Below are 14,865 nucleotides of genomic sequence, written 5' to 3'. Positions count from 1 at the left end.
GAGGTGGGCGCCCGAGGCGGCGCTACGTCACTGTGGCGGGCGGCCTTTCTAGGACGTTCTGGCAAGGTTCTCGTCGCACTCCCTCCGGTTCTCGAAAGAGGGGGATACGCGCGCACACGATATAACGAAAGGTCTGCGCTCTCTCGTACTCTCCCCTCGACATACACCTCACACACATCACCGTACCTTTGCTTCATACCCCTTTCCCTACTTCAATCCGTAACACTCTACGATGGGTAACGACTACTACAAGCTCCTCGGTGTTTCGCGAGATGCCAGCGAAGATGACATTAAGAAGGCGTACAAGAAGATGGTAAGCACCATAAACTCGTGGACGCCGCGGACATGAAACTGACCACCGCTCTCACAGGCTCTGAAGTGGCATCCTGACCGTAACTCTGGCTCAGAAGATGCCTCCAAGAAGTTCAAGGAGGTACGTTCGCATACATACCAAGTCATGACTCGTGTGACAGTTATTGACTTACTCCCCGTAGATCTCCGAGGCCTTTGAAGTCCTCAGCGACAAGCAAAAACGAACTATCTATGACCAGTTCGGCGAGGAGGGCTTGAAGGGCGGCGGCGTACCACCACAGGGCGCGGGTGGTCCCGGAGGCGGCGGTTTCTCAGGCTTCAACGGCTTCCCGGGTGCCCAGACCTTCTCCTTCTCTACTGGCCCAGGAGGCAGCTTCAGTTCCGGAGGTCCAGGAGGCTTTTCACCAACAGACCCGAACAAGATCTTCGAGTGAGTATCACCGGGACATGACGCGGAATCATGACTTATGCTAACGGCCACCACAGGCAGATCTTCGGTATGGGAGGACTCGGCGGCGGCATGGGTGGGTTCGGTGGTGGCGGCCGAACTCGGGTGAGCAGTATGTTTGCGCAAGACGACGACGACGACATGTCGGGCAACTTCTTCGGGGGCATGCCAGGCGGCATGCCCCGCGGCGGCCGCGCCTCCCCCCGTCAACCGCGCGCCCCCGCTTCGCCATCACAACCGTCCGAAATCACGCGGCCGCTCAAGGTGTCGCTCGAGGACCTGTACTCGGGCGCGACGAAGCACCTGAAGGTCGGGCGGCGGCTGCTGAACGGCGGCACGGAGGAGAAGGTGCTCGAGATCCAGATCTCGCCCGGGTGGAAGAGCGGAACGAAGATCCGCTTCCCGCGCGCGGGCAACGAGCAGCCGCACGGGGAGGCGCAGGACCTCGTGTTCGTCGTCGAGGAGAAGCCGCACGAGCGGTTCACGCGCGAGGGCAACGACCTCATCGCGCGCGTGAGCATCCCGCTCGTCGACGCGCTCACGGGCGCTGGCGGCAAGCAGATTGTGGAGCACCTCGATGGGCGGAAGATCCAGGTCCCAGTGCCGTTTGGGATCGTGAAGCCCGGGCAGGAGACGACGCTGCCGGGCGAGGGCATGCCGATCCGCAAGGACGGCAGTGCGAAGAAGAAGGGCGACCTGATCGTCAAGTGGGACGTGGTCTTCCCTGAACGGCTCACACCCGCGCAGAAGGAGGGCATTCGGAAGGTGCTGGCATAGGACTCGGCGGACATCCTCGCATCTCATACTTGTAGCAATTGTAATGTTGTACCATAGCATAGAACTATACCCTTCTGCATTCACCGTTGGGGGCCATTCGCAAAGTACTAGTGTTCAGAGTGGAAGACGCATGTATCGTTCTAATTACAGCTATTCTGTATGACAGATGCCGGCACTGAAGAGGCCTGCTTTCTCACTGAAACCCGCAGAATCTTCTTGAATTGTCCGAAATGTTTGACCGCAATGTCTAACAGCGACACTATAGACTGTTTCAGACTTAGCTGTCGCGCACACTTGCATTCCCTGGTGTTGCATGGAAAGTAAAACACGAAGACATACCAGAAGCAGCTAGAGAGCACTCTAGAAGGATTTCCAAGACATAGATATGAGCCCCTATGCTGTTCATAGCGGCGCTCAATAACTGTGGCGCTTGGACGAGTGCGGTTAAGGGCAATAGCTTCTGATCCTAACAAGTGCAAAGAAAGGTTGTGGCGGTCTGGATCGGCGCGGCGTGCGGGCTTGCTCCACTGCAGTGATTGCTCCAGGCTCCATAGGCACAGGCTCCTTCTGACGACCCTCACGACTCTCTTCTGTACATGTACTCTGCTTGACTTATTCCCTGCATGCCCCATACTGCCTAAACTACCACTATGCATTCACGACCTGAGCTTTCGCTTGCTGCGCTTCTGATACTATCATGGGCGGAGGACTATGTCTTGGCGGAGCAGTATACCGCGGTTCCAAGGTGTGTCGTTATGAAAAACTGGCTTCGCGTATGTCAAGTTAACGAACTCTGTCCTCAGATGGGGCCAAGCCGCTGCGCTGGTCAATGATGCCCTCTTCGTTCAGGGAGGCCGGACAGACCAATTCAACGCGTTCGGCTACAGTTCTGCTCCAGTCACCAATGACATCCTCCTCCTTCCTTTGAACGCGACATTCGATCTCTCCTCTCCACCCTGGCAATATCTGGCCGGTTGCTCCAACTGCTCTTCATCCCAAGGCCCCGCCGTGGCCTGGCACACCCTCTCCGCGTTTAACACTACCAACCTCCTTCTTTTCGGCGGAGATGCTGGGCCGAACGGGCCTATCGCAGATCCAGAGGAGGCCGACTCAGCTGCGCTCCTCGACGTTGCAGACCCTGCGTCCCCAGTCTGGGAACTTGAGACGGAGTCGTGGGCGAGCGAGCCGCTCCGTCGAATCTACCACTCCGCATCGTCAACTGACGGCAAGATATGGCTGGTCGGCGGCGAGAAGACCGACGGTTCACAGAGCGCTTTTTCAGACCACTACGTCTATGACCCGGCGGGGCCCTCCTTCACCCAGTTGCCTACCACGAACGGCCCTCCAGACATCCTCGGGCATACCTCGATCGTTCTCTCTGACCAGCGGCTCCTTGTGTTCGGCGGTTACTCACCGTCGCAGAGCGCCCTCCTCCCATTTTCAACCATCTGGTCCCTGGATACTACGCAGTCTACGCTCACCTGGTCGACGCTCTCAATATCCACCTCCAGTCTGCCGTCTCCTCGGCGCGGGTTTGCTGCGGCTTTTCTCGATGATGGCAAGGTTCTTATCCAAGGAGGGGCAGATGCGGACATGCAGAACCTCTTCAGCGACGGCTGGGTGCTCGACACGACCCAGAGTCCCATGGTCTGGAGTGCCGTCGACGCGCTTTCGCAGCTTGGCCCGCGGCGCGACCATTTTGCCGTGGCATTAGGTTCGGAGGTACTCTTCGGCTTCGGTAAGTATAACTCTGCTCGTCTTCCATTGCCCAAAACACAATACTGACACCCCCCAGGCTACGCTCAATCCGCGCCTGTCAACGCCAGCCTCCTTCTGTTCGATGCATCGAAGGCCACATTCCTGACCTCGTACACGCCCCCGGCAGCCGTCACCAGCCCGACTTCGAACACCGTACCCGGGCCAACCGCGACGGGCTCCGGCTCCGGCTCTGGCCAATCGCCTTCAGGCACGGGAGGGGGCTCGACAGGAACACGAGGCGGATCGTCCCCCTCGTCCACCGGGCTGCCTGGCAGCGGTGGGAACGGCTCAGGGAGCCCCAGCGACGGCAACGGAGATGGCACAACGCCTGGACTGGACCCTGCAGGCGCATCCAGCAGCAAGGCGCATACGACCGCGGTCGCGGTGGGGGTAGTCGTGGGCGTTCTCGGGCTCTTGGCTGGGGGCGCTGCTGCGTATTACTTGAGCACGCGGCGCCGAGCCTCGAACGAACGCTTCCACCTCCTTAGCCCCTCCGATGACGACGAGAGCCCGCACCTGGGCCCCATCATCCCTGTCGCCCGCGCTGGTGCGAACAACGAGAAGCGGTTGCCTGTCGTGCAGTCTGTCCGGGAGACACTTGCTGGATGGGTGCCTGGGCGAACAGCACGTCATCCGAAGCGGCGCGACATGTTGGCAGAAGAAGACACGAGGATGTTCGACGAGCCGGGATGGTACCATGTTCATCGGGACGGGAGCATTGGGTCGTGGAGCACCGGACGTCCCAAGGCGACAATCGGCGATGTGGTACAGGGATCGCTCACTTCTTTGCGGAACGTTGGTGGTGCGATGCTCGCCTACGCTGCCGGTACCCGCAGCTCCAAGAACAGGGAAGCTAGCGGCACATCGTCGGCAACCTATTGGGAGAAGGACTCTTCGTACGAACCGTATTCGGACAAGGCAGCCCTCGTGGGCCTTACGGGTCTTCCGCAGGCCGCCGCGAGACCGAAGGGTGGCAGGAAAGCCTCATACACGTCGCAGTGGTCATACTACGAGGACCCTTTCGCGGAGTATGATGTCGATTCGTTCAAGCTACCCGGCGATGACGAGTACGACTCCGATCCCGTCGAGTTCGGACAGCCACCATCTCTGGAGGACCCTCCGCCGCGCTCGCACATGTACGCGCGGGCGATGAACGACGTAACCCGTCTGTCCCCGCTCTCGGAGAAGCCGTCGCTGCTCACCGTTTCAGACCCCTCGGCGAGTTCTGACTCCTCGCACGCATTTTCATCACCGGTATACACGAACTCCTCCGCCGAGCAGGTCCGTAGCCCCGCCCCCAGCGCCACGCCCCCGCACTCCCCCCGGCGCCCGTCGTCCATCATCGACGCGAATCCGCCCATCACGGCCTCCCTACGGCGCTCAGATAGCTGGTGGTCCAAGTTCGCGAAGACGCCGCTGCTTGAACGCCTCTCCACAGACAGCTCCCGCACACAGCGCCCTCTCGATTTCCGGGACCCGAACCCGCCGCCCCGGACGCTCGTGCCGATCAAAGAGTCCTCGAACTCGCTGTCGCCCGACGAGCCACCTTCGCGGCAGACGAGCGGACGCAGGCGGGACGACCCGCTGTACGCGAGCGTGCACCACGGGCGCTCGGCGTCGTCCCTGCAGACGTCGCGGACGGCAGACTCGGAGATGATCGAGAAGATGGGGCACACGATGGACATTGTGCAGAAGGGCACCGTCTCCTCGCACGCGAGCACAGCAAGCTCGGGCAGCGGGTCGACTGCAGAGCCTGGGCTGTCACCAACGTCCATTGGTGACTACGAGCTCGGCGCGCTCGCGATATCCATCCCCGAGCACGGCGACACAGACGTACCCGGGCTCAGCCTGGTGCAATCACCAACGGCTATGTCCCCCGCCCAGGCTGCTGGCTCCTCGGCCGTCCGCGGCGAGCCCCGGCGACCGAGCCCCCCTCGCCGGCTGAGCGTCGCTGAGCGCATCGCAGCGCTCGAGCAGCATGCGCGGCGCCCGCCGAACTCGCCCCCTCCCCCGAGCCGCTCCAAAAAGTCGCGGAGCAGTGTCTATGGGCTCGCCCCGAAGCCCTCGCTCTTTGTCGCGAATCCCGATCGACGTAATGGGAGCGGGGACTCATGATCTGCCCTGCGGGCGATCTCGAGTCGTCGATGGTCCAATGCCGCCTTTCCCCGCTTACCAGATCCCGTTGTCGCCCCCACCCCCATCCCCATCTGCATCTTCTCCAACGGCTAGCCCCGCTCTGCGATTGCAATGTGCAATGTGCAGCGTGGTGCAGCCGCCGCGTCGTGCCCGTGCTCGGTGCTCGGCGCAGCACCCGCCGCTTACTCATTAGATCCCGTTGCTGACTATCTTTATGCCGTGGACGATTCTCCCGCTTGCATCTGTAATCCTTGTTGCTTTACGCCGACTTTGTCAGCCTCCTACCCTGCTCACGACTCATCACGACCTCCGCCGCCCTACTGGCGGTTGCTTATATTGTGGACTTTCTTTGTGTGTTGTACTCACGCGCTGCTCCTCGCGGTGCTTCACGACTTTCACGATTACGATACGCCCGTTTGCACACTTCGATAAAATCTCTGTATTCCTTTGTGCTTCGCCTACTGTGTTCATACAATTGACCGACGCGACGCCCGCACTGCGCGCGTCGGGACGCGCCCTTCTCGACCAGGATTGTGCTAGACGGCCTCTTTGTGTATTCCCCGCGTCCGCACGGACAAAACACCGCTTAAGTGCGAGCACGCCTGTCTGACGACGTGTGCGTCCTGTCCCGCACGGGCATAAGCTTAGACGACGGGTGCTGCCCGCTGACCTCGGCGCAAAGGCTCATGGTGTGCGCGCGGCAGGTCATCGCCGCACGCTCCTCGGCACGTCCTCAGACGGCTGAACACTGAATGGGCTGCTGCTGCGACGGCCGTCCCGTGGTGCCTCGCAAGCCCGGGTGTCGTTGCGCCCCCAGACGCCGTATGTCGCCGATTGGATCGAGGACGACCGCCCAGATTAGCTACACATAGACTCGAGCTCGGTCGGGGTCGGCGGCAGTGATCCGGCGCCTCTTGCAAATTGACGGTCCCCGGGGTCTTTTCCATGGATTTATTTTAGCAATTTGCAAGCGGCGAGGTGCAAATAACCCATATGGGCTGGGCTGTGCGCCAAATGAAAAACACGAAATGAAAGGGGATGTACACGCGTCGTGGCGTGTCACCCGGCGAGAAGCGCGGGGCGTGGTCGATGGCGTTTCTCCCGGCCGGGTGGGTGGACTGAGACTGGCTCAGGCTGCTGCTCGCCGGGCGCGGTCGGTCGTTCGCGATGTGCTCGGGAGTCGGCGCGCTGCAGCGTCATCCGTGCGTGCACAATTAAGTGGTGCGCGGTATCTATGGCGATGCTCGCCCCTCTGCACGCTGGCCGCTGATGCACGGCTAGCGGTGTGCTATCCTGGGCCGTGCTGCACGGCTGCGCCGCCGCGCCCTTGCCTGGAAATGTTTAGTGGAGGCGTGCGCGTGGGGAGGGAGGCGGCTGACCTGGCCATCTTCCGTCGTCCACGCAAACCGGAGCGCCCTGGGAAGGCGCAGCAGACGACGGTGTTTCAGACGCCAGGTGAACCGCGCATCAGTGCCACCGAGCGTGGGGGCGAGCCGAGCGGCTACGGAGATGGCTCCGTCTGATTCTGCGCAGAAACTCCCAAGTGCAGGCTCGGGCTGGCCGCACAGGATCAGCAGCATGCCGCCAGGCCGTTGCTGCGTGCTCTGACCGCATTTGCTTCCGCCATCTGCGATTCCGATCCAGCCTTCGCCTTCGCCTGAAACGCGCACCGATTCAGGCTTCCCTCTATGCAGATATCTGGATAACACCCCGGGTCTTCTTCCCCCGGGTCCGTCCCTGGACTGACGCCGGCGCTGCACATACACGGCAACCAGCCAGGCAGTTCACATCCGAAGCAGAAGCCGCACCCCGTCCACGACCGCGCCCGGTCCTCATGACGCGCCCAATAGCCCAAGGTTCGCCCCTGACCATCGCAGGGAATGTGGCCGGGAGTCAGACACTGGTGGTATACATTCCGCACGGACTTCTGCTGCTGCTGTACTCGTACACGCACCGCCTATGCGGCCTCGATTTCCGCGACGAACTTCTTGGATTCCTCCGAGTCCGCACGCTTGAGGATCTATTTCGGGGCGCGTAAGGCGGGGCAGCTCGCGTCGGCGGAGGCAGGACAAACTCACCTCGAGGAGCTTCTCCACGTACTTCGTCTGCGCATCCTCCTTCGAGGTGCCCTCGACGCTCTTCCACGCGTCCCTGAGCGAAGATAGAAGGGAGGACATGTCAGCGAATGCGGAAAGGGCGGGAGAACCACGCGTCATACCACTTCGCCTTGCCTACGAAGTCAAGCATGCCAGGGCGGGAGGTGTTGACATCGCCGACAGTTGCTGCGCGGAAGCCCTCTTCAGACCGACGCCGGGTGATATGCTTTGACAGATGATAGGCACTCACCCTGCTTGTAGTACTTGTAGAACTGGCGTCGTAAATAGCGTGCTGTCAGCAGCGCGCCCTGGGCAGGTTCTAACCCGTGTGAGGCGAACGCACATGAAGCTGCTCGTCCTGGGTGGGCTGGATGGGGCCCTCCTTGGGGAGGCTCTGGACGATGGAGACGGCCTTCTCGAACTTGGTCTGTGACATACTGCAGGTGCTGTGTGTGGTGGTGAGGAGAGAGAGGATGAGCTCGGTATGCGAGATAAAGATCAGCACCCCCGCGCCGATCTAAGTAATCGAGGAGGGCCGCCCGCATCGACGCGCTCCCGATCCCAGCGATCGCGCCCGCGGCAGGCCCCGGGGCTGCGCTGCACGGCTCGACAAGCTTCATCTCCAGCGACGCTCCAGTCGATCTCTCCAACCGTCGGCTCATCGTCGTCAATCGTCCCACCCCCGCTGCCCACAACGACGAGCGCGCGTGCCTCGGCGGCGTCCCTACCAAACTGCTGTGCTGCAGAGCCGATGTCTGCATATGGCCGGACATTCATCCGGCGGTGCCTCGGGGTGAGCAGCAAATGCTTCCGTCCACACTCGCAGCAGCCTTGCACGACTTCAGGGCCTCGGAGTGCACGATACTCCGTGATATGTCGTGAGCCGACAACCCTGGCACGGTGCGACACATCTCGCAAGTACAAGCCAACAGCGCAGAACTCTGCGCTATATCGAACGACGCTGTGTCCGACCCCGACTTGCCAACCTGCCAATACCTGCCTAGCCGGGCACGCGCAGGCGCCCTCGCTGCCCCTGGCCATTTGCCTCCGCGTTTGAGCGGGAGATCTCGACAACGACAGCCGCGGGCGCGGTGGCTCGGTCGGCGCTCCAGAGCGCATCACGACGGCGAAAACCCAGCGGCCCCCCGCCAGCGTCGGCGTCAAGATCGCCATCGCACCATTGACTCGGAGGCAGTACTGTATGTCCACGCCCGGCGCCAGTCCCCCATCTATCCCGCCTCGAGCGGCAGCGCGCCCCGTGCTCCCTCTGTGGTTCGCGAGCGCCGGGGCCTGGGGGGCGTGGGCGGGACGCGTCGCCGAGCATTCCCACTGTGAGTGCTTCGGTGCGCCTTCTTCGAACGGCTCTGCGTCATGCTCTGGCTGCTGACTACGGCGGGCATGACTGATTGGGGCTCGGTCGACGAAGTGCTCGTCGTCCGATATCAAATGGTGCTGCATGGGCAGATTTACGACCGCACGGACCAGGACCCTGCTATTGCATATACCTGCCCCCACTCGTGTCTTCTGAACTCTCGGTGTCCGACGGGCAGTGGCCGACGGTCTGCAAATACGAGGTGTTGTACAATTGTCCGGGGGTTCTGAACCGTTCAGCCGGGATGGGGAATACGGTCCGTTGATTAATTGTCGCCTTCGCCGCTTCTCACTCCTCTGCAGAGTCACAAGCGCTAGCGCTCCCGATGTGTTCCCAGCGTCGGGCGACGCTGCGTGCTGCACGGCAGGCACAGAGGCCGGCAAGGAGACTCATTGAGGCCTCGTTGCTCCCAGCCTGCGAGGCGGCGCCCGCTGCGGCTATTTTTTAAACATCCAAACGCCCAATACGGACGATCACTCCCATGTTCGGGCGTTTTGTCCCGATAGCGATTGAGTATGAAGGCTGGCAGAAGCCTTCCGCGGCGCGTACGCTCGCCTTGTTCTCGCGCGCTTTTCAGAAGACCCCTCCTCCTTCTCGTGCGGTCTCAGGCATCACAGGCGTCATGAGAGGCGCGCGGTAAGGGCGTCAGAAGACACAGGTCCTGCACGCGCCAACCACTGGCAAGCCCCTCTTGAGACCATCCTAGGTAGGATGATCGTTCGGGCGGGATTCCTCGGGGCAGGCGAGTCGGCCTCCCCTTAACGCATCAAGGATACGCTCGGCGACTCCTTGTCCCTGCGCAGCCTCTCCCTATTTCCGATGGAGAAGCAGAACCCACGGCGAGGACAGGACACGCCAAAGGATTCTGGCGGGTAAGGTCCCTCTATCTGACAGCCCAAATTAGTACCATCGCACTCTATCCCTCTATCCCGCCGTCGCCAGGGCTCATACAATCCACTTAACCGCAACATCCGACCTCGTCTCCGGCGCACGAGACCGTTCGCCGCAGTAATCTTTGTATCTGCATACGCGCTTCGCGAAAACTTCCTATTCGGAGATGCGTGCGTCAAGTCAAGCTCAATCACAAGCCCCCGCCGAGCCCGCACAGACCCCATCGGACCATGCCCAACGCTTCCCCTTTGCACGGCTGGACCCCGAGCCCAGCGGCGGGCCAGCACCTGACGTCCTCGCCGGTGCGCACGGGCTCACTCTGACGGCAGGAGCCTGGAGAAGGTGTCCGACGCGGGCCTTCATCGTAGCTCCTCGGGGGCGACCCCGCCCGCGCAGACGTCGCGCAACAGCTCCCGCGCCCGCAATGATCTCCCGGAAGCGGTGTCGAGCCTCGAGCCACACGTGCCTGCCTCAGCCTCAGGCGTGTGTCCCCCTTCATGTTCGCCGCGGCCGCGACGGGGTGGAATGCCAATGTGTGCGCGGACTGAATGGGACGCGGGCACCGCTGGGGTGATCGGCGAGTAGGCGACGCGCAGGGCTGACGGAACCTTGTGCAGCCTGACCAGCGAGTGTACAGAGGCACGAGGATACCGGCCGCGATCGAGGGCCTGGCCGTCGAGGGCTGCCGCCAGTCGGGGGAGGCGCCGCACGGTGGGGTCGATGCGGCGCTGCCACCGTGTTCGCGAACTCTGCTATTTCGGAAAAGGTTCAGCCTGACAATGCACACTGTGGAATGTGGTTACAACTGGGTCCGCCGCGTGCCAGTGCCCGTGCGGGCGAGAGCACTGGAAGGGGAAAGGACCAGAGCACCCCGAGTGTTGGGGCGCTGGCGAAGGTTCAATGTTGCCCGTAGCGATGTCGTGCCTTACCGCCCCAGTGCGACGTGGATCGCCGCCGCTGTGCCGGATATCAGCCCCGTCTGAGGTGTGAGAAGCGTCTGGGGCGCGGCGCAGCGGGGCCACCGCAGCGCGACTGGTGAAATACAACGCGATGGGCTCACGCTGGCCAGCGGAGGCGATGGCGCTGTGGGTAGAATGCGGCGGTCGGAGCGTCGTCTGGGAGATGCACAAGGTGTCATACCGACGAAATGCACGGTCATTGGGTCGCTGCGGTCAGGAGCAGCAGCTGTGCCCTCCGAGAGCTCGAGCCTGCCGAAGGGGGATGCAGAATGGAAATTCGCGGTCGGGGCTCTGCGAAGCAGTGGAGACTCGAGCTGGTAGCCGGGCACGCAGCTGTTCGCAGACGAACAGAGTGCCGACCAGCCGGGACAACGATGTGTTCGTGCGTGCAGAGCTTGACCATCATGGCCGAGGAGTCTGTGAGGACCCCGGAGGTATGCGCGCTGATAACGCGCCGACATCCTAGGTGGCGAGTACGAGCAGCGCGCTTTCCGGACCCGAGCTTGGGACTAGAAGACGCACTACCCGGCTGGGACGCTGCCATCACGTCTCTAGCCGCGAACCGTGGCTCTCGTAATGACAGGCATGGTGTACAGGCGCAGAAAGCAGGCGGCTTGCCAACGTGGTAGTACACGCGCACACACTTGTCGGTGGCACGGTGCGGCGCGCTCGGAAGCGGTCGGTCCCTTGCTGGATTGAAGCAGAAGGCTCGCAGGCGCGTGTGGCGCTCCTAATCCTTGTTGCACGGCTGGGAAGACGCCTGGCCTGTCAATGCATGGGTTGCGCTGTCACTGATGTCAGGGCTGCATGATGAAGAGGGGGCGTACAGCGCGGATGGAGCGGCATGCCGACTGCGCGAGGCCGACCCTCCGAGATAGTTGGCTACCTAGGCAGATCCGGAACGGTCTGCCTGCGCGGCGAGGTAAGCAAAATTACCCGTGCGATGGTCGACACCTGAATGGGCTCACCGATGCCGTTACTGGGAGGGCTTCCAAGCAGTGTGCAGGCAGTAAACTTCAGCGGGATGAACGCACGCCTTACGTGTATCCGGTGATTAAAACTTGGCGTCAGGGTCGGGTTTTTCGCACTGCAATGGCACTGGTGTGTTTTATTTGACGGGTAACTGAGCAGGCCTGCCTCTGCATGTCGGTGGGCAGTGTCCGCTGTACGTACCATGTCGTTGTGTAGAACACTGTAGGCGCAAACGCACTTTCCTGGTGAGGTCATGTTCGCCCGATTCAGAAGCGATTGACGCTCTGTTTCAGCCACCGGGTCATTAGTGCCACTCGGTCTATCAGCGAAGTTCGAACCCTATCGGAGAGTGGCGGAGACCGAACAAATAGAAGGAAGGCACTATTGTTTGTCCCAACTCCGACACTCCGATGAGCGCCGTCATCACTCGCGAAGGTGATCACAACGACAACGACGGCGACCGTGCCTTCGCTGTCCTGTGCACCGTCTGCTCTCTCTCATTCACGCGTTAACGGCGGCTCAGATGGCCTCCAGCATCTCCAACTCGCGCTCAGTACCACCGCCAACCCACCAGGAGGTCACGCGAAAGCTCTCCGTGCATTCTAGCAAGCCACATGTAAAGGTGTGTTATATGAACCGCGCTTGCCACTGCCGCAGGCGGAAAGCGACCCCCTAATGCTTAACAAATGAGATGCTGACGTCTTTGCTGCGTTCTGTCCAGAAGCCCACGCTTTCCTCGGTCGCAGTGTCTGGCACGGAATCAGACTCGGACTCGGTGTTTTCGCCGGATGTGGTTTCGCCGTCCCCCATGTCCGCGGCCAGCACGGCCGGTGCCCTCCTGGGTGCTGCAGCAACCCAGCCACCACTCTCCGTGATCGCCGAGCGAGGGTCAGGTAGCGGCGAGGAGTCTGAAGAGGGCACGGATGACGAGGAGGGTGGCTGGAGGGTCGAGGACTTCAGCGCGGCGACGCGAGGCTCCCTCGACGAGACCGTGATCAAAACCGGGTACCTATGGAAGAAAGGCGAACGCAGGAAGGTACGTTGCCATCTCGCTCTGCGCGCCTTGCAGTGCCTAATCTGCTCGCGCTTGCCCTCCCGTCCCGTCCTCGGCGTCCCGCTCGATCTCGATTGGGTGCGGATCCCCCTCGACGTCTAATAGACGTGGAAGAAGCGGTGGTTTGTGCTGCGCCCAGCGCACCTCGCGTTCTACAAGACCGCGGCGGAGTACAAGCTCCTGCGGCTGCTCGAGCTCACGGACATACACTCGTGCACGCCTGTCGTGCTGAAGAAGCACCAGAACACGCTGGGACTGGTCTCGCCTGTGCGCACCTTCTATCTCCAGGCGGGATCACAATCGGAGGTGCAGGACTGGGTGCACGCCATCAACGAGGCGCGTACAGCACTTCTGTCCACGTCGACGAGGAACTCTGTCAGTGCGCCCATCCCAATCCCGACCACACCTGGTACAGCCCGCGGCCCGTCCCGCCTGTCCTCCTCGCCATCCCATTCGCCTTATGCTCATCAGCTCACGTCTTCGGAATCTGACGATGGCTCGCCGAACCCAAAGTCGTTCCCAATATCTTCATCTGCTACCGCGCCAACTTCCACTTCCGAGGCTGCCTCGCCATCCAAGCCAGTGCTTTCCGGATATCTGATGAAGTGCGGATCTCGCCGGCACAACTGGCACAAACGATGGTTCGTACTCAGCGGCGAGAAGCTCATCTATTCTCGGAGCCACATGGTGCGTGTTCGGTTCAGTCACCCGCATTGTATTCGCGAAGGCAAAGCGTGCTGACGGATATGGCTTCATGGCGCTCGTCATACCGGCGTTCATGCAGGACACGAAGGCGCACCGTCAAATCCCGCTCTCGATGATATTGGACGCGCTCGAGTACGACCTTCCGGCGCACCGGAATGTGCCCAGCGTCACGTCCCCGTCGGCCACGTCGCCGCCCGTGCCCTCCTCGTCTTCTCCCGACGATGGGGACGCCACGCACCGGTCGCAGACGTTCAAGATTGTCACGACGAAACGCACCCTCCTTCTCTGTGCGCCGAGCGAGGAGGAGGAGATCAAGTGGCTGAGTGCGATCCGGGCGCTCATTGCCCGCCGATCGACACAGGGCGTCCTCCCGGGCGACGCAACACCTCCCGTCGCGAGCCCGTCCGCCCCAGGGCAGCTCGCGACGTCCCCGAGCAGTGGCCCCGCTCCGACCGGCAGGCGGCGGGACTCTATCGTGCGGCGGTTGAGTCTGAGCGGGGGAGGGCCGTTTGGCGTGGGCGGCCCAGCGAGCAATGCATCACCCGGCGGCGCGGGCGCCCAACAAGAAGCGGCATCGGGGGAACGTCAATCTTAGACGTCTCCGCAGAGGCCTTCTCGTGCGCGTGCGAGGCCGCCGCGCAGGCCATCGCGTCATCCGCCCGTCTCGTTCCTCCGGCGGCGGCGGGTTGGAGGGGCGAACGTGGGGGAGCAGGGTACTTGCTAGGAGAGAGAATGAGAGGTGCTGCCGGGCCATCGCTGCGGCGGCGCTGGTGCTGTTCTGCTGTTCTCATCAGGCGAATGTGGGGAGATGCATCGCACGCGGGGGCTTCGAGCGGTGTGATATCTGGGGGACCGCACCGTCCGCATCGACGGTCGACGTTCGCAAGCAGCCTCGATCGGGGGCGCCGGGGATGGATGGATCTCTCTCGCTTTCCGGGCGCGTCCCCGCACTAGCGAGGAATATGGCAGCGTAGATACATATGGGCAGCCAGTGCATGGCGCGGCGGGTGGTGATGGGTTGCTGGCGGGTGAAACGCAGAGAACAGGTTGTACGATAATACAGTATTGCGGCGCGGTCGCGCGCGGACCCTGCATCGACGGTATGTAGAGTACCGGCGGAACGTGCGTGCACGGGTGCGCGGGGGCGACGACGATCACAATAATGCCATTCGACTGTGCTACTGCGTAGAGTAACAGCAGGGCTAATAATCTGATCGGACGAGGACCGAGTACGTTAGGACTGGGCAGGTGCAGCGTACGGCAGCGCTGGACGGTGGGGGGGAGGGCGCCCCGGGGGAGTGGGTGGTAGTGGAGACGGGCGGTCGGGACATCTGTCAGGAGATGTCTTGATCGTGTCCGAGCGATGGATCCGAGGGCGGTCGTAG

The 14,865-nt window shown here is 62.1% G+C and overlaps 4 protein-coding genes across 4 annotated transcripts; 3 read left to right on the top strand and 1 right to left on the bottom strand.

The window, feature by feature from the left end:
- Window positions 1-153: 153 nt before the first annotated feature.
- Window positions 154-1,655, top strand: TRAVEDRAFT_72421 (DnaJ-domain-containing protein). Its single transcript, XM_008041328.1, has 4 exons — window positions 154-313; window positions 371-433; window positions 495-742; window positions 799-1,655. The coding sequence occupies exons 1-4, from the start codon at window positions 233-235 to the stop codon at window positions 1,535-1,537; spliced, it is 1,131 nt and encodes a 376-aa protein (XP_008039519.1). The 5' UTR covers window positions 154-232; the 3' UTR covers window positions 1,538-1,655.
- Window positions 1,656-2,096: 441 nt separating this feature from the next.
- Window positions 2,097-5,955, top strand: TRAVEDRAFT_29424 (uncharacterized protein). The gene is made up of 3 exons (XM_008040917.1): window positions 2,097-2,282; window positions 2,341-3,275; window positions 3,333-5,955. Exons 1-3 carry the CDS (start codon window positions 2,188-2,190, stop codon window positions 5,408-5,410), a joined length of 3,108 nt encoding a protein of 1,035 aa, XP_008039108.1. The 5' UTR covers window positions 2,097-2,187; the 3' UTR covers window positions 5,411-5,955.
- A 1,215-nt stretch (window positions 5,956-7,170) lies between these two features.
- TRAVEDRAFT_168936 (Acbp from Moniliophthora Perniciosa) lies at window positions 7,171-7,966 on the bottom strand (the record flags this gene model as incomplete). Its single annotated transcript, XM_008041327.1, has 5 exons — window positions 7,171-7,451; window positions 7,510-7,582; window positions 7,650-7,713; window positions 7,778-7,799; window positions 7,871-7,966. The coding sequence occupies 5 exons, from the start codon at window positions 7,961-7,963 to the stop codon at window positions 7,389-7,391; spliced, it is 315 nt and encodes a 104-aa protein (XP_008039518.1). The 3' UTR covers window positions 7,171-7,388.
- Window positions 7,967-12,244: 4,278 nt separating this feature from the next.
- On the top strand, window positions 12,245-14,075 carry TRAVEDRAFT_126795 (PH-domain-containing protein; the record flags this gene model as incomplete). Its single annotated transcript, XM_008041326.1, has 4 exons — window positions 12,245-12,337; window positions 12,413-12,757; window positions 12,881-13,462; window positions 13,560-14,075. 4 exons carry the CDS (start codon window positions 12,245-12,247, stop codon window positions 14,073-14,075), a joined length of 1,536 nt encoding a protein of 511 aa, XP_008039517.1.
- Window positions 14,076-14,865: the final 790 nt, after the last annotated feature.

The sequence above is a fragment of the Trametes versicolor genome, assembly GCF_000271585.1.
Source record: "Trametes versicolor FP-101664 SS1 unplaced genomic scaffold TRAVEscaffold_7, whole genome shotgun sequence".
In the NCBI taxonomy this organism is placed as follows: Eukaryota; Fungi; Basidiomycota; class Agaricomycetes; order Polyporales; family Polyporaceae; genus Trametes; species Trametes versicolor.
Note: the sequence above shows the minus strand (reverse complement) of the source record. Positions and strands in the feature narration are given on the sequence as shown.